Here is a 24,032-nt window from a genome sequence, read left to right on the forward strand (position 1 = left end):
AGAAATCCCCTATTTCCAGACCCATGAAACATGCTACTAACTGGAGATCTGAACTGGACGAACAGGAATTGAACCTGATGTCATCGACCCACAGGGCAACAACAAATGTGTTTGGTCAGTTTCCCCTGTTTACCACACCAACCATCACCCATCAGAACAACCTTGACTCTGAAATAAATCAAAGTGGCAGGGAGGTAGTGCATCTCTGACGGGCCTATACATAGTTAACAGTAGGTTCAAACTTTTTTGGGAGATTCACATACTCTTCAGCTCTTGGGTCTAGTGTAGTAGACTATGCAATTACTGACATGGACCCCTCCACTATCAGTGCATTCACTGTCAGCAATCCCCCCTTTCAGACCACAACCAAACAAATGTGTTCTTTAAACTCGCAGGTCAAATGAGTGACACAAAAAGGGAACCCAGTAAGCTGTATAAATTAAATCCGACATACAGATGGGCCACAGACAGTGGAGACAAATTCATCATGGCCTTGAACTCACCTGATCTGATGAATGACATATCAGTATACGACCAAAATCAATATGTATCAATATTAGGAACAAAAAACTAAATTATACCCTCATGAAACTTGAAGATATTGAGAACTCCAATAATCAGAATCAATTCTGGAATATGTGGAACAACATCAACACAAAGCAACCACAAACACTACTCTTCCAAAATCGTGACATCTGGAGAGCACATTTTGAAAATCTGTACAAATACATACCAATAAATCAAACTAATTCAGATCAATGTATTATAAAAAATAAAAACTCCAAACATAAGAAACAAATAATATGCAGGGTGCAGTGTTGAAGCTGTTCAAAATTGTATTTCAGTCAGGATGTTTTCCTGACATCTGGTGCAACCTGCTAATTTCCCCCATTCATAAGAGTGGGGAAAAATGAGACCCTAGTAACTTTGGCATCTGGGTAAGCATGTTACAGACAGATCAACCGGAGACAACGGTGAAGAGACTGAGAGAGTTTATTGACACACAAAGGTAATATGAATGGATGAGAGGGGTTAGTGATACCGTCCCTTATTTAGATGATGGCAGAAGAGTTCTGGAGTTGAACAGAGGAACACGGGAACGGGAACCAGAGCGACACACACGGGAGACTGGAGACACACAGGAGCCAGAGCTGGAGCGACACACTCGGGGAACTGGAGATTACTGGAATCGGGACGAAGAGTCGTGGGTGAGTCCGTGGAGTATTGGAGGCAGAGGTAGAAGTACTGTCCTTCATACTAACGTGACCGGACACAGACTGTGGTGAGGAGTAGAGTGGCTGATTACGTTCAGGTGTGTGATGGGTGACAGGTGCAAGGAATCAGTGCTCAGGTGGAGGAATGCGGTGTGTGTGGTGTGGTGGAGCCTGGCGTGTCTGTGACAAAGCAGTTGTCTGGGTAAATTATTCTGCAGTATTCTAAATAAAAGAATACTAGATTTCCGTGACCAACACTCCATCTTGAGTAAAAACCAAATTGGCTTCCTCCCAAAACGCCGCACCACCAACCATATATATACCCTTCTCACTTTAACTAACAAACATGTACACCAAACAAAAAATGGTAAGATATTCACTTGTTTTATTGATTTCAAAAAAGCTTTCAACTCTATTTGGCATGAAGGGCTCAATTACAGACTTCTATATTGTGGTATAGGGGGCAAAATGTATGATCTGGTTAAGTCAATGTATACGGAAAATAGGTGTGCCATTAAAATTGGAGACAAACAAACTGAATTCTTCACCCAAAGAAGAGGTGTTCGTCAGAGCTGCAGTTTCTGACTTATTTAATGTGTATATAAATGAACTTGCTGTACAGTTGGATCAGTGTGCTGCTCCTGGCCTCTCCCTCCCAGATAGAGAGGTGAAGTCTCTGTTTTACGCTGATGACCTTGTTCTACTGTCTCCTACTGAACAAGGACTACAGCAACAGCTGGACATAGTAGAAAAGTACTGATACCCCAGATGTCAGGAGAACAAATACCAGTTTACCATAAATAATCATATCATTGAATACAGTATGAGTTGCTCATTGAGTCCACTCAGTCATCAGAGCTATACCTGTTGGGACAAACATCCAACAGAATCTTTACATGCACAATTCTGCAGATACATTTTATATGTACACAGAAAAACACCAACAAAAAGAGAGCGCTCACATTTTTTAATCACCTTAAATCCAGCCCCCTAGACACCCTCCATCCCAAAGCCCTCCAAACCCAAGAACTGAGCCCAGAAAAGAGTCCCCTATGTCAGTTGGTGCTGAGACTAACTCAGACACACTCTGATCAGTCTCACAACAACACTGCTTTCCAAACACCAATCAGAGGAAACCAAATTATAACGCAAAGAAACCTATTTGGAACATTGGAAAGAAGAAGCTAAAAGCCAGAGCAGATCAGAATGTTATCTGGCCCTAAAAAGAGATGATGAATCAGCAGAATATCTCTCTGCTGTCAGAGACAGAAAGCAGAGACAGATCCTGACCAAGTACAGCCTCAGTGACCACAAACTGGCATCGAAACAGGAAGACACAAACAATCCTGGCAGCCGAAAGAAAACAGAATATGTGCTCACTGTTGGACAGGTGAGCTGAGACAGAGATGCACTTCCTCCTACAATGTACAACATTCAATGAATTAAGGAACGTTTACTTTAACAAGTTCTACTCTGTAATCTCAGATTTCAAAGAGCTAAATGAGCTCTCAAAATTAAAAATACTCCGAGGAGAAGGAGGCAGGGCAGATCCTGCTGCCCAGTATGTATCAACATGCCACAACCTGAGGGACAGTGAGTGACCTACACACACACACACTTACATTATTTATTTTTTATGTTGCAGTGTTTATATAGTTATCACTTATTTGTATTTGTATTTTTAACTGCAAGTCTACATGTGTTATTATTTTATTACTATCTTATTTTACTTATCTGTATATATATAGCACAATTCTTCTGTTTATGTATATGTTTTTATTTCACACTTACTTTAGCAATGCACATTTCTGTTTCCCATGCCAATAAAGCCCCATCGAATTGAACTGAATTGAAACAAGGTAGTTAATTTAATCCAAACCATAGCCTTTCCCTGACCCTAACCAAGTCGTTTTTAACCATAGCACTGTCAGAACAGAAAACAAATTTATTTTTGGACAGTGATTTGTAACGGTTTTGGAAGGCACTGACAAACGATGTCATCCTGCTGATATTGACATCAGCTAATACCGGTATGTGTCATTCTGAAGGGGAATTACAAACAATGTATTTTGTCACTGAAGTTGGATGACTTGTGCGTAACATGTATGAAAGCAGCCCAGTTTCGGGTATTTAGCAGGACTTTTTGAAAATCCGATTGGTGGAATACTTAATTTCTGGAGATGCCTTTAATATGAGATAAGACAAGGCATCCGGTGGCCTAGTGGTTAAGATGCATACTATATGACCGCTATGTCCCTGGCTTTGATTCAAATAAAGGCTATAAATGCAAACAATGTATGATCATACTTACCAATATTTATCCTAATGTATTTCTCTTATTTGTATGAGACGGGTCTTGTGTAACTGCTGCAAAACACAAATGCTCATTAGGACAACACAGATCAAGCTCATGTAGGACTCACCATGATGAGACTCTCAGTGCCTCCACGGACACATGCAGGCCTGGACTGGCCATCAGGAGCACTGGGAGAATTCCTGGTGGCTCGGTCGGCTGATTGGCTCGGAGTGTCAGGCCAGTGTTAAAAATGCAAAATATAATGTGTAAACAAAAGCAAAAACAACACGGGGCAGAGGCGGCATGGAGATAATATTTTTTTAAAAATTAGACCTGTGTATTCTTTTCTACGGAGCCCCTGAAAGGTCACGGTGGGATTTTTTTTTCTGAAATTCTTTTACGTTACCTCGCAATACATTTTGCATTCCCTCTGATCCACAGAGAAAAGCTGATGATATGGTATTGTGTATTATGTAGTAGACCGTCGCTGGTTGAGTGGACGCACCCTCAGCTGTGGCTGCTGAGGCCCAAGTTTGTATGATGGCAGCTAGATGGATAGCTAGTGGAGCTAGTTCAGCCAGCTCTCTCAGCGCCCGCTGCAGAGACTGACTGAGACAGACTGTAGCTGTGATTATGACTGTAGCCACGGCTGTGGTTTGGTTGTTATGATTCTGGCTGTGACACATTAGTTTATAATGGCTGTATCACTAACTACATGCAGGGGTTGTGTGTGTGCAGTGAATTGACGTGGTTGTGTTGGCTGAGTGTTGCAGGGAAGCTACTATATTCATGAACTCCTGTGGTTTATTGGTAACACATCTGTCATATCTCATAGAAGCACCACGGGTTCAAATGGTATGTAGTTTAACGATGCTTTCTTGGCTTATGTTAATAGGTGTAGTACAGTACAGCCACAGCTTCAACCAGCACAGCCAGGCAGAGCAGCTGCCTGTTGGAGCTCGGCCTTCTGAAAGGATTAATAAGCAATAAATTCATCATGTAAAGTGACACATAATCACCTTTCTGTAGTATCTGCAGTGCGTTTCCCTAAGCTGACGGTTTATTGGATAACTGGACAGACACACTAACTGTTCCGGTGGATCGGGGGGAACGCAAAACTTAATGCAAGGTCATGCAAAAGTAGTTCCGAAAAACATTCAGATGAGTCTTCTGTACTTTTCTGTCAGGTGGAAGTACCTGCAGTTACTCAGAGCTGCACGATGATCAGCATAAGTCCAGTCAAGCTCCGAGGAAATGCCGGTGCAAAACACACACCCCAAAAGTGTACGAAAATTCTATATATGAATTTATTGCTGTAGTCTGTATGGAAGAGCAATTGACTAACTCTTGAAACTGAAGATAATTGGCTGTTTGAAGTAGTTCGAGGTGTGTAGTAATAAGACTAAAAGATGTGCTACTGGCAATGAAAAAAATCTTTCAACAAAACAGTTACAGTATACATGGTCTGTTGTGAATGTGTGGAAATTGGTCTGGGCTGACCAATTTCCCAGCCTGAATTATTATCCCAGTCTGGCCTCGGACACATGACTCTTCTGTCCCTCGCGCACACACACACACACACACACACACACACACTGTATGCTCAGTGGGCTGTAAATCCAGTGCGAGCGGATGTGAACAGTATGACTGGTGCAGTCACACACTTTTGCAACGAGCAGCATCGTGGACAGACATCCATGCCAGATGCCGTGTGTGCCCTGGGCTCAGAGGCGTCACTACGAGGAGGGAAAGCCAGTACGGGGAAATAAGCACCTGTCATGTGCCAACTGAAGTGTTAAGTGCACAAATTGTGGAGGCGAGGGTGATGTTTCCGCAGGGGTGACAGCTCGGGGTCTGGGTGCCATGTCAGGCCCTGGCATATCATGCGGAGCCCCCCCTCCCCTCCAGCCCACCCCCGGCCCAACCACTTGCCGAGGGGCACAATGGCAACTATTATTTACTAGATGTCTGCCTCATTTCCTCATATTCATCCTGGCTGGCCATCACAAGGCCACAGGGGGTGTGTTGCCCCCCCTTGTGTCATCGCTGAGGGGCGGCAGTGGCAAAACAATCTCTGGCGAGCATTTAGATCGTTTATTCAGAGCGCCGGGTATCAGCCGCAAACCAAATTGTCCACATTTGTGAGCCGGGGTCCTCTCCTCGCGCCTCTCCCTTCAGGTTGGGCATGAATGCGAGCCGTGGAAGGTGCATCAGGCTGGGTGTCAGAGGGCCTCTTCACAAACTAACACTAATGCCACACGAAGGTCTTTCTGTGAACAGTGTGAAAGTGCGAAATGTATGATAAATTGAGCGCGCCAGGGGGGCTTTATGGCTGTGAATTGCAGTGGCTGGTCGTAGGCATTGTTATGACTATGGCTATTTAGGATCATGGGAGTTGACAGTGCACTACTGGCAGCCATAGAAGCCAGATTTATCAGGGTTTTGTGCACCAATGAACAGCAGTCACAGTGAGAGAGAAGAACACAAAGTTTTAAAACATTTCTGAATTTAACAACTTCAAGGACATGATAAACACCAGTGACCCAGGCTAATGCTATTAGCGAAAAAGCTTCATCCAACAAGATGACAGCACCTTAGAAATGCCTCTTTTCATCTGACCACCTGTTGTCAAGGTGTTAGCAGCTGAGAGGTGTGAATAAAGGAATAAGTGGGTGTATTCAGAGACAAATAGCTGGAGAGATAGATAGAAGGCAGGTAATCGTTTTGGGCTAATGGTTTCCTAATGTTAAAACAGACACTGTACTGTACATGACACTGGCTCAGCAGTCCACAAACATCTGCAGGAGACAGATGAGAACCATGTGAGCCAGTGCAGGACAGCAGTATGTCCTTGTCTTTGCTGCCACCCACAGTACAATCTCCACCCGGGCTCAGAGCTGCTGCAGCACACACACAGCACGATGTGAAATGTAATCATGCCTGGTCGCTATAAAGACATGACATAGAATGTTTTTTAGTATTTAGTGCTTCTTCATACATGATACTCAAATTACACATTGCTTAAGCGTAGCATAAATGATACTTTACATCTTTCTTCTTGCTACACGTGTGAGGTAGATGGCTGTTTCTTGCTGCCATCTGCTGGAAGACTTTATGAAACACGGTCCTCTCACATCCGAAGAACAGCTGTAGCCGTGATTTCCCAAATACTGAGGTCAAATAAAAATACTGAGAAATGAATCAATAACCACAAATGAATTGATAAAAATAAAACAAAATTGATTAACTAATTAATACAATAAAAATAAAATAAAATAAATAAAACAAAATTAAATTAATAAAATTAATACAATACAAATATATAACTCCCAGAATGACTGAGAGATATTTTAATACATTGGCTAACACCACATAGTGCGTGTTTCAATGATTGTTTATGCTGTTAAAGGGTTGTTTATACCAGTCATTTCTGTACACACAGCTCAGACCACCATTTCTGTTCAGAGGGGTTTTCTTTTAGTAACACAGAGAAGAGTTCCCGGTCCATTTTTCAAAAGAAAACCCCTCTTTGAACAGAAATGGTGGTCTGAGATTCAATCTGCCCAAAGTTTACCACAGTGTATTGGCACCTTGGTCACGCCAATCACATGCTAATCAGGTACTTAACAGTGATGAGGGAGGTGCAGCCAGAAAACAATAGGCCTGATTACTGATTACTGGGCCATCATGGAAACTATTAGGTCAGTTTCAGGTGAAACTAGCTAATCAACAGATACTCAGGAAGACTCCTTCCTGAGGGCGGGGCTGAAGTAACACGGAGTAGCTTAAATTTCTGAGTTCCCGGCCCATTTTTCACAATTGAGAATGCCTTCCGGATGGGAGCCGAAACGTCTTGATTCTGAAAACAGTCTCCAGATGACTGAAACCGTTTCTACGACACCTTCCTCAGTGTAGCCACTGAACCAGAAGAGGACAAAACTCAGACAATTAAACAAAAAAGACCTAAGCTACATACACTGTAAGAACCTGCCACTTGAACAGCAGAAAAAAACATCACCAAGGCAGACGGCACGGAGATGTAAACAATATAAACTCCACAACATGTCAAACATGCTTACTCTGCAAAACCTTTTCTGATCAAGGCAAATGGAAACAGTGTCAGGATGGTGTTGTGGAGTAAAATATAAGGCCAATGAAGTGTAGTGGAGTAAATATGTAGCGCATTACCTGAAAGACCTGAGTTAAGCAGGAGCTATACTTGCTTTTAACTACGTGTTCGCGTGCGCATGATGGCTGCCTCGCCTATCCTGCGTCCGTTTGGAGCGTTGGTCGTGCACATCCTCAGAAATTGACGTTACGCATCCGCAAGATGCGAAACGCACATGAACAGTAGGGGCAGTATGGGGATGTGACGGGGTCAGGAGACAGTAGGCACGTCAGCAGCAACAACAATGGCGGAAAGTTTTGAAGACAAGCTAATACACCAAATCCGCAATTACCCGCATCTGTACGATGTGTCTTTGCCACTACACAACAAAAATGACAAATATGCTTGTCAAAATAGCTGCTGACAGATTGTCTTCTGAGTTCTCTGGTGCGCCCTCTAGTGGAATCCTCCAGAAACACGCTAAGTACATAGGCAAGTACGTGAACAATTCCCTTCTGATGCAGCCGGTTGTCCACGCGAACGCATGGTTAAAAAGCAAGTTTATCTCCAGCCTTAAGTGAAGATATTTCACAGTTGTTGCTTTGTGGGAAAAATGCATCATTTACATTATATACAGTTTACATACAGTTCTCTGAAACAAAAAACAATTACATACAGTTCTGTTAGAAAGTTCTCAGAATCATTGTTCCTAGAAAATGATGTCATAATGTTATAATTCTATAAACTGTACCAATCTGACCAAGTGGCATTTCACAACCAATCTAGATCAGGTTCTGGAGAGAATTCAGTAACTCAACTTCCTGTGGTCATCATTACATTCATGATGAATAATAAAAGGTTCCTGGAGAGCCGTGGTTATACATTTAAGAGCAACCTGGGAGAGGGCATGTATGGCAAAGTTGTGAGTGCATACTCAACCCGACTGAAGAGAAGGGTTGCCATAAAGGTTATAGACCAAAAAAAGGTCAATTCTAGTTACTTGGAAAAGTTTCTATCTCGGGAAATGGAGATCATCAGGTCTTTGAACCACCCCAACATTGTCAAGACTCTTGACATCTTTGAATCTCACACAAGCAAGGTAATACATATTTTTAATATATTTTCTTTTAGTTATAGTAGTTGTACATTGCCAGTGTGTGACTTTCTGTACCAAAGATGGTCGAGGTTGTTCATCTACATACTATTCATTCCCTTACTTAAATATTAACAATAATTGATTTTTTAAGGCTCCTTTCTATTTTCCAAAACGTTAAATTATTCACAAAAAAGCAAAACAAATTGAAACTTCTTCTCAGAGTCATAACTTAGTCCAGTTGACATCACTCTACAGTGGTGGATCCATCATGGCCAGATGTCCATAAATCTGTTTAAAAATCATATGAAAAGCTGTTCCTTATAACTTCAGATCTTGTCTCGTGATCATCAGATTCAGACAACTTTCTCTCGAGAATCGAAGTACTCCAGGTGACTGTTGTCTGTACAGCGTGAACAGGACCTGCAAGTAGCCAATACAGCAGGACTTTTCATAATGCAGATTTAGGAAAGTTTAAGTCCAATACTACATTTAGCGAGGTTCATCCTCAGTGACTTTTCATCCGTTTGTTACCATTAGCTGTGGAGTGTTAGCAGTGTTGGGCTAGCTACTTGGAAAGTGTAGCGAGCTAAGCTACCAGTTACTCTACGTTAAATGAAGCTTCACTGCACTGAAGCTACCACCCAGAGAATGTAGCAAGCTAAGCAACATGGCAAAAGTAGCTTACTACATCGAAGCTATTTTTTTATATATTGAACCAACTTCATTCCAAGTCAGTGCTATCTCAGTGATCCATAAATCTGTCAATAAGCTGTGCTCTCTGCTCTCACTGCTCCAAAACCAACCGCGCTTACTTTTATTCACTTTCTGCCAACAGCAAGTGAAGAAATTGTAGCTAGCTCGTGGTTAGCTATTGACACTTGCTGGCTGCTCTGACTTGTAATGGTTGTGAACACAAGCTCGCGTCTGTATTCCGCTGCAGGAGAGACGTTACCAAGGATTGGTACGTGATGTCACCGTCATACGGAAGTGCTTCTGTCGGCTACACGTATGCTGCGTTCCAGACAATGTCGGAGGTCGAAATTTCCCAGTTGCAATTTCCGATTCCGACTTCAAAGCGTTCCAGGCGCACGACGTCAAACGTAAACACAAAACATGGCTGACCTGACAAACTGATGTTTCTTTGGCAAGTGTACACACAATTGAACACTCAGCAATGCAGCCTCCTTGCAAACGAAACAGAGGAGGAAACGACGCATGAACAGACGCCATTATACATATTATTTTACAGCACATTTATACTCGGAAACGTATCTTCATATTCCATTTACTAGCCTAATACAATACTGTAGTCTACAAATACATCCTACCCCCCTCCCTATTGATTGAAATGTAGCCTAATGTGGGTTCCATGGGAACTCCGACTTTAAGTGACGTTCCACTGTACTTTTTCTAGTAGGAGGTCAGAAATCTTCGAGTTCCGAGTTGTCCGGAAGGCAGCAATACACGTCCGTGTGTGACAGTGGCGTCACGTACTGATCCTTAGCGGGTTTAGTTCAGACCGCAGCAGAAAGCTGCGCTGCGCTTCAGCTTCACTTCAGAGCAGTTTGGGGAAACGTAACGTGAGCGTAGTGTGGGCGCTACCGCACTGCCTGACCAGTGAAAGAGCTAAGCTACTGAAAAGCTATTTGATTCAGGTTAAACTAGTAACGCCGCTACTGCCCAACGCTGCGTGCAAGCTCAAACCTGACTGATGTGCTACAGCTGTTATTTTTACCTCGTGATGTCATATTGAAGCCTGCATGGCACCTGACTTGCAAACAGCAAACTCATGAGCTGACGTTAGGGACCATCTCAAAAGTGCATGCAAAATGGCCAAGAGAGCTTTTCAGATTTTTTATTTTATTTTTATTTATTTTCTTCTTCTTCTTCTTCTTCTTCTTCTTCTTCTTCTTCTTCTTCTTCTGCTGTTGAGTTTTATGGCGGTTGGCATCAATAATTGAGCATTACCGCCACCTACTGGATTGTAACAGCTTCACAGTGTAAACTATTTACATCCAAAGTGATCCCATGACTGTTCTACAACCCCGACCCAGTCGTCTGAGTTGGTCCTTCCTTCAGTGTAACATCTGGATCCTCTCCAGATGTGTCCACAACATTCAAGAATCTTCTTGCAGCGTCCAGCACCATCTTAATCCTTTCTGACTTCCCCTTTATTTCAGCCGCACAGTTTATAACCGTGGCAATAAATGCCAGAGATCGCTTCTTGTCCACACTGATGCTCTGATCAGCTCCGTTTCCTTTCTGCTCCTTTTCCTTTTGCACTGCCCCCATTTCACCGTTTCTCTCCATTCTCTTGCAGCTTCAGCGTGTGACGATCCCTTTTCTGCTCTGATCTTATTCATTTTTACTTCCTTAATTCTTTTTGGACACTGTGCTGATCCCGTATGGTGGTTTCCCTCGCAGTGCAGGCACTTTACACTTCTCCACATTACAGTCGTCCTTCCCACATCTCCCACATCTTCTGCCTCCTCTTCATCCTGCAGCAACACGTCCATATTCCTGACAGCAGAAACACCTGAGAGGAGCTCTCTCACATGGCCTCGCCCTGTAACACACATAATCTACACACACTCTTTCCGACAACTCCCCCTCAAACGCCAAACACACCAAGTTACTGTCCTCCTCCTCCCCTTTTCTGAATCTTGTCAGCCTTCTTGCCTCACACACACCTTCAACCTCCCGAAAGGACTCGGCCTCCGCCGTCAGTGGCACACCGCTTACTGCTCTCTTCTTCTTCACTTCTGCTCCGAGCAGGAAGCAGTTCACACCGCTGTGATCTCCAAACGCACGCCTCTTCAGGGCTCCGTCTCTGACGCTGTGACACGCAGTCAGTGACGACCATCCCACTTCCTGTTATCCTGACCTCCTACATCTCCGAGCCTTCCTCCTACAAACTCTCCGACCATGTGGATCCTTGACAATGCCGTCTGTTTGCGTCACAGCGACCATCGCGACAAGACACTTCTCCTCTTTCTTCACCGTCTGACTGGATTCACTTGAACTGCTCTTCTTCCTTTCCTTTTTATTTCCAAATCCTCTCGAGTCCTCGTTTCCAATTTCGCACTAGATATGAATATATACGGACTAGATGTTGATTAAAACTCCAGATTTTTGTCAATAGCTTTCTGATTTTTTATCATAGACACTTCAGACCAAGTTTACATTAATCTGGGTCTCCTCCCATTATATACATAACCTCATTTTTTAAAGAATACTCATTCAATATGGTCTAATACAACTTCTTCCACTACCCTGTTTTCCCACCCGGCCCATTCATTTCCACCTGCAGCACCAACAGTTACACAGCTTTACACTCAGTTTAGAATAACGTTTTTCTTCTTTAGAATGTGGAGTTCAAATACAAACCATGTTTTATTATTTGATAAATTCAGGTACACAGTTCAAATATAATGTTATTTTGAATATTTTGTGGGACATATACAGACTGTATGATGTGTATAAATGGTGGAAGAAAACCATTTAACACAGAAAATAAAGCAGTCGCTACAATTTCTACCAATTCCCGTGTGAGACCCAGAGCAGATACTTTAGTGAAATAAGCAGATGGACACAGCAGCTTTGCTTTATACCCATAAACCCAACAGCAACTGCTGTTTTTGCTGATAAAATAAAAACACAAAAGCTGGATATTAATCAAGACAACATTACGGACAGTTTCTTTACTTTCTTTACGTCAGTGTAATGTCTCTTTGTTGGAGCTTTCCAGTTAACTCGCATCAGTAGCCATATAGATTTGGATGGCTGCTGCTGATAAAAGATCAAATATCTGTATCTATCACAGAGATGGCTACATGTGCTACTGTAAGAAATAATACATGAAAAATATGAATACGTGGTAAGGGCCAGTTGCATTTGAAATGGCTCATATAAAAATAGGCTACTGATAATTTTAAGGAGTCCAGAGAAGGAGGAGGTCGGAGTGGATGGATGGGTCTACAAACCATCAGACCTAAACACGGCAGATAGTGGCGTTAGATCAGAAAACGCTTAAATTTCTCATTCCATAGGGCATGGTCCAACAACATATTTTGTAATTATTAATTCAATTAGTTATTTAATTTGGATGACTTGTTTTTTGTTTTGGTATTTGTGGTAGCAACGGTAGAATGACATCAGACTGCTGTCTACAGCCCTGACAGCAGCTCTGAGAGGCTGCCAGTGTCCGTCAGGCACATCGGCGATTTGAGCTAAATGCTAACATCAGCACACTAACATGCTCACGATGACAACGCTTTTGTCAAGTTTTTTATGTTAAGCGTATGTCTAATATTTACCACGCTCACCATCTTAGTTTTAACGTGTTAGCATTCTAACATGATGCAAATGTCTTTAGTTTTGCAGGTATTTAGTCATAAACCAAACTCTGGGCATAATTGAAATGTTGATGCTAGATGAAAAGTCAGGGGATCAACAAAGGCATTACTATTCATCCTGAGGGGAATGTGAATGTCTTTAGCAAATGTCATGGCAATCCATCCAATAGTTGTTGGGATCTTTCTTTAAAAGCCAAGAATGTCAACCTGGTGGTGGAGCTGGAGAGAAAGTCAGGGGATCGCCAAAATCAGTGGGATTCCTCCTCTGGGGACCACAAGGGTCTGCGCACAGTTTCATGGCAATCCAGCTTATAGAGGAGCTGTTTCAGTCTTGACCAAAGTGGTGGACTGACCGACAGACACACCACTAGAGTGGCTGAAAGTGCTACACTTTGAGGTTTTTTTTACATCCATTGCACATTGTGTTGCATATATTTCACCGTGCGCTTTTGTATCTTTAGGTCTATGTGGTGATGGAGCTCTGTGTGAAAGGAGACCTCTTGAAGCTTATCAATGTCAAGGGGGGCTTACCTGAACATTCAAGCTGCAGGCTTTTCACACAGCTGTGCGAGGCGGTCCAGTATCTTCACAACAGTGACGTGGCCCACAGAGACCTTAAATGTGAAAACCTGCTGCTGGACACACATCACAACCTCAAAGTGTGTGACTTTGGGTTCAGCAAGAGACTCACTTACGCAGACGGGCGGATTGTGCTGAGTGAAACCTACTGTGGCACCTCGTCCTACGCAGCACCTGAGATTTTGAGAAGTTTTCCATACAACCCCAAAGTGTCTGATGTGTGGAGTATGGGAGTTGTGCTGTATATGATGCTCTATGCATCAATGCCCTATGATGCCACCACCATTAGGAGGATGGTGGGAATTCAAATGCAGCATAATATCAACTTCCCAAGCATTCCGTCTGTTTCGTCTGAGGCAAAAGACCTTATCCGAAGTATTCTGCACCCTGTTGTGGAGCAGCGGATTACAATCAGCAACATATTACAGAGTTCCTGGATGTTGCAGGTAGGGAGAATGAAGGACAGTGATGAGGCTGCCACATCAAACGCTGGCCCTGGGCAGGAAGGACCTCCAGATGAAAAGGCCAAAGTGAATGAGAAACTTTCAAAAGACGATTCAGATCCAGTGGAAGGACCATCAACTGCTGCCCCAAGACAGTGACATCACATTGAAAATTAGAAGCTGACAAAACTTGAAATAAATACATTCATTAACACTCTTTTTAAAAAGCAACCAGCTGCAAAGTGTTTGAGTTTTCTCAATTGTCTGTGTGACGGCTCTCCCACTGTCTCGGAGGCTGCCAACCTCAGCACACCCCTGGTTGACAGCGGAGGGGCCTTGCTGATTAAGCTCACCTGAGCTAATGGTGTAAAACCAGTGCTTTTCGTCTAGTCTTGATGGTGTGATGTAGTGCTAAATTGCCTTGAACATGGTATGCCCCAAGCTCCTCAGGTACATGGTAGAATTTGCTTTTGTAGGTGAAGAACTAAAAAAAATTGCATTGTGCAGTTGTCGCTGTTTTTAAATGTTGTGTTTTGTGTCTGTAATGTGGCAGCTTGGCCTAGCGGTTTTGGCAGTAAGCGCTACAGCTAATGCTCTGGTTGGTTTTGTTTGTGTGAGCTTTGTTGTGCCATGGTATCCTTTGTGTTATTTACTTAAGTAAAAATACTAATACCACACTGTAAAAATACTGCATTGAAAATGTTACTTAAGTGAAAGTATGTAAGTAGAATCAGGAAAATGTACTTGGCAATATGTAAGATTTGGCCAGATTTTTAGTTTAAAACATTCAAATGGACTAACATTATCAACAGAATGTGGAAAAGTAACAGTTATGACATCATGTCAAAGACATCTATGTATTGTGTTGCAGAGATATCTACTGAATTTAGCATGCTAAGCAGCTAGCCCTGGACTCGTTCCGGCGATATTCCAATAGTACAGCTCAGGTAGTTCCAGCTGGGAGATGTGTGCTAGGGGCGAGTTCGCTACTTTACACAAGCTCTCTTAGCTTTTTTAGTCTAATAAACAAAATAAACTCACAAAATGTCAAGAATGTAAGGATAGTTCCTTACACCTATTTTCCTTATCAAACAGAATAAAACAACCGTACACCTTCTGAATTCACGGTTCTCTCTTTCACCGAACTACTACATCGTAAAACACACTTCATTCATACTCCGACAGAAACAAAATAAAACTCACCAAAACCATCTTGGTTAGCCTTTAAACTGTTCGAACAATCACTAACTCTGGTTTGGTCGAAATAAATCCTTAATCCACCGCGTTAGATGTGAAAAATGTTCTGCCTCTCCACGCTGTCGCTGCCTCTGATGCCGGACCTTCCCCTCGCTCCTCTGCCGCTTGACACCTCTCCTGTCCGGTCTCGGAGGCTGCGTTCGCTCCCGGTCTGGCTGTGTTCGCTGGGAGGCCGCTCTTCCTGGTTCTGTTGCCCGCTTGCCCAGCTCCAGTTCTGGTGCTCAGTCAGCTAGTAGGACTCAGCTAAGTAAGCTGCATGGCTAACTGAGTTAACTAGCTGATGGCACTTAGCAGCAGTTATGACCTGATATGTGACATGCTGCACAACAAAACAAACAAAGAACAAAGACCATATACAAACAACACAATTGCACAACACAAAATCCGTACGCCAGAGGTTACAGACACAAAGTTATAAATATAATATACTTGCTTAGGAAATCAATGCATCATCAATCCTTCTTGACAAGACTTACAAGGTTTCTATATATTATAAAGACTTTATATCTTGAACAGTCAAAACACTAAATGTCTCTTATTTATGGTCTTAAAGTGTCTATGGTCCATCTAAGCCAGTATCTCTATAGTGCCCCTGCAGGGCTGCGGCTGCACTTTCCATCATTATCAGTTCTAAAAAGTCCTTGTCATTAATTCAAACAAAAACATTTTGATTTCCATACTTTCCAGTTCTTTAAGAATGATCCTTTTCACAGAAAGGAATGCCGATGTTATCAGCCATTGTGTTACTGCAGGTTTCAATCCATCCACTTTAACTCCACTTCAGGGCATAGTGATACATCCACATTTAATGTTAAACATAACATATTTTGGACTGCTTCCCAAAATGTTCTTATTTCTGGGCAGTGCCATAACATATGTATCTCTCTCCACAGCCATGCCATATGTCTGACATATTAGGGTTCATTTTATTCATCTTCTGTGGAGTTAAATATGTTCAATACAAGATCTTCATCTGTATAAGTTTATATCTAACGCATTTTGATAAGCAATTTGTATGTTGCATTATAGTGTCCCATTGCTCTAGTGGTAGGTGTTTTCCAAGATCACGTTCCCATTGTAGTTTAACTTCATCCATGCCACTACAGGAGGAGAGAGATATAAGTTTGGAAAGTTTGGAAACTGTGCTTCTATTTGTTAGTCTCTTTCAATTTATTATCCGTGTCTTTATCTAAGGCCAGTATAGTGCCTTGAGGTATGAGTTTCTGCAATATAGATTTCAGCTGTAAAAAACAAACAAAAAGAAAACATGAATCATTAAGATCAAAATTAGCTTTAAGCTTGTTAAATCTCATTCTCTCCGGCTATACAATTTGGTCTATGTCCCTAACATTGTGTCTTTTCCGCTCCTTATTAGTTAGAGTCTTCCCTCCAGCGGAGAATGGATTCTCGCATAATGGACATGATGGCAGCACTAATCCATTAATTGCATATTTCTTTTGGATTATCTTTGGTATTTCACATGAAAAACTAATAATTGGATTCTTAGTGTTTGTATTGACCTTTATATAATACCATAAAGAAGAAAGGGATATTTGTTTTTTTCTGTTCCAGCCATATCTAGCTGCCGACCTCATACTGTTATACATACTGTGATAGGTCCAGAGCATGGGGTATTTGCCATTAAAGGCCAAATAATATGTATATCTTTCCGGTATCCCTAACCCCCTTTTATTTCTATGCTTTGTAAGTTTATTAAGACTGATTCTTGTTTTTTTATTCTCCCAAAGAAACATTATAAAAAGCTTTTTAAATGTCTTTGAACTAGAACATTCATTTAAATTATCTCTACTTTGCCCCATAAAGATAACAAAGTGTTCTCCATCTGATAAGAGCTTCTCTAATCGTTATGACCATTTATCTCGAATATCTTCTCAATGGGAGAAATAATATTATATTATATAATACCAAGTCCCTCTTTGTTCCAAACTGGGTTGTGGCAAGGTGTGCTGGAAAAGTCATGCAGTTGAGATGCTTCAGTCTTGTTACAATTTACTTTATATCCCGAAAGGTTGCTAAACTAATTTATTAGCTTAAATAAGGGTGGCGCTGAGATTGCTGGATTTGAAAGAGTTAATAATATATCATCATCATACCCATATATATTTATACCATTTATTTGTTGGTTAGTTCTGATAGCACATGCCAAGGGTTCCAGTTAGACACAATTCCATTTGTTGTAATACAGGCAAGTGGTTTGTAATAAAGTGCCTTTATCCATTGCATACATATAGGTCCAAAGCCATATCTTCCTAGTATGAAATAAATACAGCCATTTGATCCTGTCAAATGCTTTTTCAGCATCAAGCGATAACATGACCACTGGATGCTGAGCCTTCTCATGTTATTTGAGGCATAACGGCCTTTTACATATCCTACTTGGTCAAAATGGACCAATGAGGGAACCACTCTTTCAAGACGCATTGCCAGTATTTTAGCAAATAACTTGTAGTCTGTCATGCCCTCTGCTTCCTCCTAGCCAGGAGAGAGTCTCTCTCTCTCTCTCTCTCTCTCTCTCTCTCTCTCTCTCTCTCTCTCTCTCTCAATGTTGTAGACCACCTAAACCGAGACCAAGGCAGTGCAAGATCGAGTTAAGACCAAGAAAAAATTTAACTTAGGAACAACAATTTGTGACACAAAAAGGGAACCCAGTAAGCTGTATAAATTAAACTCTACTTACAGATGGGCCCAAGACAGCGGAGACAAATTCATCATGGACTTGAACTCACCTGATCTGATGAATGACATATCAGTATATAACCAAAATCAATATGTCCTGACCAGAGATGGTGTTAAGAATGCAAGACCACCAGAAAAGACTTGAGAAAAATAGCAAATGAAAAACATTGCCAACCAAACAACCCAGCCATATGCATCAGGTACAATGACATTTTAAACAAATATAAACGTACAATTAGAAACAAAAATCAAAATTATATCCACAAGAAAACGCCATTAATCAAAATCAATTCTGGGATATGTGGAACAACATCAACACAAAGCAACCACAAGCACTACCCATCCAAAATGGTGACATCTGGAGAGCACATTTTGAAAATCTGTTGGTATTTACAAATACATACCAATAAATCTAATTAATTCAGATCAATGTATTACAAAAGAAAAACTAAAAACCAAAACCCCCATGTGTTCTGTGTGTGAACACACAGAAATAATCTCTCTGGCCAAGGAAAGCTTGTGGTCCAGACAGCATAAAAACAAAATGCTCAAATGCAGGACCCCAGAGATGCAGGGTGCAGTGTTGAAGCTGTTCAATATTGTATTTTAGTCAGGATGTTTTCCTGACATATGGTGCAACGTGCTAATTTCCCACATTCATAAGAGTGGGAACAAATGAGACCCTAGTAACTTTGGCATCTGTGTCAGCAGTTGTCTGTGTTACGGACAGACAGGCAGGAGACACCGATATGGAGACAGAGGGTTCTTTATTAGGTTTTAGAAGGTGAAGACAGGTGTGCTGGTATGGAGATGGGGAAGTCCGCTGGAGCGAAGATTTGCTGGCGTGGAGATCGCTGGAGAGGGAGATCCCTGGAGAAGGGACGTAGGGTGCAGTGTCGCATGGGGAGTCCTTGTACCAAACGAGGTCAGACAACTGGCTGAGGTGAATGCTGGGCTTTTTATGCTGGCTGTGATTAGGAGCTGATGGGGAGCAGGAGTGTGATAGAGAGCAGGTGTGCTTCATTAGCAGATTGTGGAGCCTGGCGTATCCATGACAGTACCCCACGGCCAGCTCCTGAGGGCTGAAAAACCCAGCCAATGTGGTGGTCGTCCTCCACCACGGGGAGCAGGGCATGTGCGGAGCTGGGAACTTCGGGTGGACGACCCATAGTCTGGGCAGGTGTGGAGCTGGGAGCCTCGGACGGATGACCTGGGGCCTGGACCTGGGTGTTGCGAAGGACCTCAGGTGGACGACACAGGGACTGGCCTCACATGGAGCGGAGGACCTCAGGTGGACGACCCGGGGACTGGCCTGGTGCAGAGCTGAGGTCCTTGGGCGGACAACCTGAGGGCTGGCTTTGTGCGGATCTCACCGCATGAGGTCTGTGACAAAGAGCAACGTCATCTAGAGGCCAGATGGAAAGTCGGTGGTGAAGGCTGGGACCCCTTGGAGGCCTGAGGCAAAGGCGATGACAGGGACCCTCTGAAGGCCGGTGGCGAAGGCGGGGACTCTCTAGAGTCCGGGAACGGAGAGCTGCTGCGATCCAGCAGGGAGTGATGTCTGCTGCGATCCAGCAGGGAGCGATGGCTGCTGCGATCCAGCAGGGAGCGATGGCTGCTGCGATCCAACAGGGAGCGATGGCTGCTGCGATCCAACAGGGAGCGATGGCTGCTGCGATCCAACAGGGAGCGATGGCTGCTGCGATCCAACAGAGAGTGATGATTTGGAACTGGAGGCTGCCACAGCACTGAGACTGGAGACGGCAGTGGAGCTGGCGGGTCGCTGGCTATCCACCACCGAATCAAAGAAGGGCGCCGGTCTGGCCATTGGCATGGCATAATGGGAGGTGACGAAGTGACTGAGGGAGTGCAGAGTGGAAAATAGGTGTGCTGTAAAAATTGGAGTTCGTCAGAGCTGCAGTTTAAGCCCGACTTTATTTAATGTGTATAGAAATGAACTTGCTGTTTTACACTGATGACCTTGTTCTTCTGTCTCCTACTGAACAAGGATTACAGCAACAGCTGAACATAGTGGAAAAGTACTACCAGAACTGGGCCCTGGCAGTAAATATGAAGAAAACTAATGTCAAGATTTTTCAAAAACGCCCCAGATGCCAGGAGAACAAATACCAGTTTACCATTAATAATCATATCATTGAACACAGTATGAGTTATACCTACCTTGGTATAACCATAACAGCATCAGGGAGTTTCAACATGGCAGTGAATGCAGTAAAAGAAAAAGCTTGAAGAGCTCTAAATGCAATTAAGAGAACATTTTATAATTTTTAAATTCCAATTAAAATCTGTCTTAAAATATTTGATAGTGTCATCCAGCCCATTGCGCTGTATGGTAGTGAAGTATGGGGTCCACTCAGTCATCATAGCTGTACCCGCTGGGACAAACATCCAACAGAATCTTTACATGCAGAATTCTGCAGATACATTTTATATGTACACAGAAAAACACCAACAAATGCATGTAGAGCTTTATTAAATTGCATAGAAAAAAATTTCACAGTATAACTATAATTTAAATTATATATATATATGAAGATAATAATAATATATGATACTATATATATAGATATAATAATATAATAGATATAATAATATAATATAATAGGAATAACAGTTGCACAATATAAAATCTATTATTAATTGCACAGGATAATAAATATGGTTATAATTTATTTTCACCCATTTAACAATTATATATTTAAAATCTGATCTACACAAATGTGTTTACCATCCCGTTAAATTCCCCAGTGTACTCTCAATTCAGTATTTACAACTTCCAATCCTTCCCAAAAAAACACTATTTCCTAAAAACTACAATTCCCTAAAGGCCCACCATGCAGCTTGATACAAATCAGCACCACAGTTGTAGTTCTTCCAGTTCTCAGAGCAGTGTTGTAAATAGGGTTGTAAAAAGATATATCTACTAAATATATCAAAGATCTAGTACAGCCAAACTTGTAATTACACTGCATGTAGATAATCTATGTTAAAGTGTGGTAAAAAGAAGAAGGTAAAAAGTAAAAATGTTGGTTTATTCAAGATATTTTAGCCAAAACAGGAATCGAACACCCCGTGGTTTACAGCTTCTGCATGACGTCACCGACTGACACCGAAAACAGCCAATGGGAATGATGTATACAGAGCCCCGGAGTGGCCATAGATAGAAAAACCAGGTAACACTTTATTTGAAGAGGTGTGCATAAGACTGATATGACACTATCATAACCATGACATGACACCTGTCATGAACATGAAGGAGCCTTTATGAAGGTTTATGACTTCTGTCATTTAGTGTCATTCGTTCAATTATGTCACTTTTAATGCAGAGTTGACATTGTTTGAGATGTCTTTGTTATGACTAGTTGACATTAACCAAGAAAACATAAACATGCCATAACCTAATTATCAAACTTAAAGAAATGATTTAGCATTATGTGTTAAAATTACATTATACTGTCATGTGGTTGGTTTTGACTTTGGCTGTCAAGAGCCCATTATATTTGTGTCATTAATAATTCCCTTGACTTCAAGTAAAGTGGAACCATTTGGACTTGTCATAAAGATGTCAGTAATGTTATAAGGCCAGTTTGATGACAGAGTACAGTACCGAGGTGATTTATGGAGTTTCCTGATGGACAGATAGCTTTACTTGTTGCTAAAGTAATGTTAGCTAACCTAACCACATTGGTGGTGGTTGAGGTGAGTTTCCCCCCTTCACTGTGAAGCACTTTGAGTATCGAGATAAAGCGCTAATGTTATATAAATGTAACTAATCCATTATTATTAATAATATAACCACTAACTGCTGCCGTTTCTCTCTCCCTGTATCTGTCTGCTCTGCTGACTTTCTTTGTCAGCACTATGTTTTATAAAGTTGCCCAAAAAACACAACTCGCGCATTGTGTGTTCACGGCAGGAGGCGAGCTGGAGGTGGAGGAGGCTTGTTGTTAATGACGTAGCCTATAAGGCTACTTAGGAGTAGGACCAGGAACAGGGAGACAGGTGGAACGGTTACCTCCCCCACAGATGTTGAGTCTGGGCTGGGCCTCTGAGGTGGAACGGGCACTGCAGCATTTTATCAACACTTCTCTTTATTTTGAATTATGTTTTAAGACTGTGATGTTGCTCACGATTTCTCTTGTTTGCATGCAAGGAATGTGGGAGGAGTACAGGGCGCAGCGTCTTTATCTGTATCATCTCAAATGTAAACACAAATGCAATTGCAATTTTATTAGAAAATGTATTTTGTCAGATGGAGGGGTGCAACATGGCATAGGATTGGGTATGGGGGGGATCTCTTCACAGGCAGTAAGAACAGGAGGAATGATTACAGCAAGCAAACATGGAGTCAGTGTATATATAGTACCTTTATTGTGTAAAGACAGAGTTGAAAAGTTGTGAGCCTGTCCTTTAAGGCCTAAACTCACCTGTCACTCCGTCTAGGTAGCGATAACTAAACCATCATGGGATGCTGCTCTGAACTTAACCTAACTCTTAACTTGTTTCTAACATTAATAATAGTGTGTAAGTAACCAGATGAGGTAACCAGTCGGATTGGTATCAACTGCTACTTATCAGCGGCAGGGCTCAACAAAGGATCAGGGGCCGCAGCGTGCTTCCACCCAGTGGCTGCTAACTGGCATTAAGCTTAAAGTGGAGCGACGTGTCTGATTAAGAGTGGGAATGTGCAGTCGCTGGAAGATGGCTCATTTGAACATTGCCCATAATATGTGATATTTCACTTTGGTGGTAATATTCTGGCAACTTTTACCGTGTGTTATTGACTGTAAACTCATGGTGGGTTACATCACACTTACATTTTCCCTTTTTGCAAGGTATTTTAATGGAGCTGAGACAGCACTGGCTCATCTTTTCATCCTTGGATTAAAGAACAAGCTCAAAGTCTATTTAGACTAATACGAATAAAATAAATATGAAACGCATGTGCGTCAGCACTGCTTTTATTTCGAAGCCCGGAAGTTTGATCTTTCCTATTCTGATAGACTTTGCGTTTCTTACAGGTACCCTACGCCAATTTAGGCCATTCTCGATCACGTTTACACCCGTATCTGTGCGTAAGAGGATAGCCCTCTTCCAGGCCCCGGTTTCCGCGTTTTTTAATTATTTATTTCCGTGTAAACTGCAGTCTTGATATAAAAACATTGATGGTCGATAATTTAGCACTGCGTTGAGGGCCCCGGGGAGAACTGCAAAGGATTCTAAAGTCGTCTCAGACCTCTGTTTATCCAGCGACATGGCTCGACCACGGCCGCGGGAATACACGGCAGGAGATTTGGTTTTCGCTAAGATGAAGGGATACCCGCACTGGCCGGCGAGGGTGAGTCTGGGATGCGGCCGGGCAGGGAGCACAGGGAGGCGGGGTTGATTTGCACAATACAGCCGCTGCTTCGCAGGGGGAGCAGGAGGGATGCTACGGAGCCCCGAGCTCGGCGGAGGCTGACTCCAGAGCCGCGTTTGGTTACTGCCGGCCAAAACGTCTGTTAAAAGCCTTTGTTTCCCCAGGTTGAGCAGACTGTAAACATTTGATAATGAGGACAAAACGTAACATTTATTGGACTCTATTTTCTTAATGTTTCCTGCTCCATTCAACTCTTGCCTGAGTTGTAACGCAATTTTTCACGTTGCTATTTTCCACTAATTAGTTCAACGTACGTTTTTCATTGATTGTTTGCCTTTAGCTGTCATCCATGCCATAAATGAGCCAGCAGTTGACCTCAGATAACCCGCAGCGCCTCTGTTTCAACACTATTAATACACCCGACTCATCTGCAGTAAATGATGATACGCGTTACACTGTAGCCACCACAGAGCACACAGTATGCGCTATCATGTCGGTCCCTGTGGGTCTCCACAGAGCAGCGGGCTGTCAGGCTCCATTGGTAACCTCTTACAACAAGTTCCAGCCAGCAGCAGACCGTTATACAGTAGGCTAGGTGTGACGGACT

The 24,032-nt window shown here is 42.4% G+C and overlaps 2 protein-coding genes and 1 long non-coding RNA gene across 3 annotated transcripts in view; 2 read left to right on the forward strand and 1 right to left on the reverse strand.

Moving 5' to 3' along the window:
• Positions 1–977: 977 nt before the first annotated feature.
• LOC122879863 lies at positions 978–8,357 on the reverse strand. The gene is made up of 2 exons (XR_006378801.1): positions 3,638–8,357; positions 978–1,277 (listed from the first exon to the last, which is right to left on the reverse strand). It is a non-coding gene; the product is annotated as an uncharacterized LOC122879863 (long non-coding RNA).
• A 12-nt stretch (positions 8,358–8,369) lies between these two features.
• On the forward strand, positions 8,370–14,444 carry tssk6 (testis-specific serine kinase 6). The gene is made up of 2 exons (XM_044204345.1): positions 8,370–8,717; positions 13,531–14,444. Exons 1-2 carry the CDS (start codon positions 8,460–8,462, stop codon positions 14,248–14,250), a joined length of 978 nt encoding a protein of 325 aa, XP_044060280.1. The 5' UTR covers positions 8,370–8,459; the 3' UTR covers positions 14,251–14,444.
• Positions 14,445–23,117: 8,673 nt separating this feature from the next.
• hdgfl3 (HDGF like 3) overlaps positions 23,118–24,032 on the forward strand; it is a 28,812-nt gene continuing 27,897 nt past the window's right edge. Inside the window, exon 1 of the mRNA XM_044205039.1 lies at positions 23,118–23,404. Coding sequence (XP_044060974.1) covers positions 23,321–23,404 — 84 coding nt within the window. The 5' untranslated portion in view covers positions 23,118–23,320. The remainder of the gene's footprint in view (positions 23,405–24,032) is intronic.

This window comes from Siniperca chuatsi, linkage group LG1 (assembly GCF_020085105.1).
Source record: "Siniperca chuatsi isolate FFG_IHB_CAS linkage group LG1, ASM2008510v1, whole genome shotgun sequence".
Classification (NCBI taxonomy): domain Eukaryota; kingdom Metazoa; phylum Chordata; class Actinopteri; order Centrarchiformes; family Sinipercidae; genus Siniperca; species Siniperca chuatsi.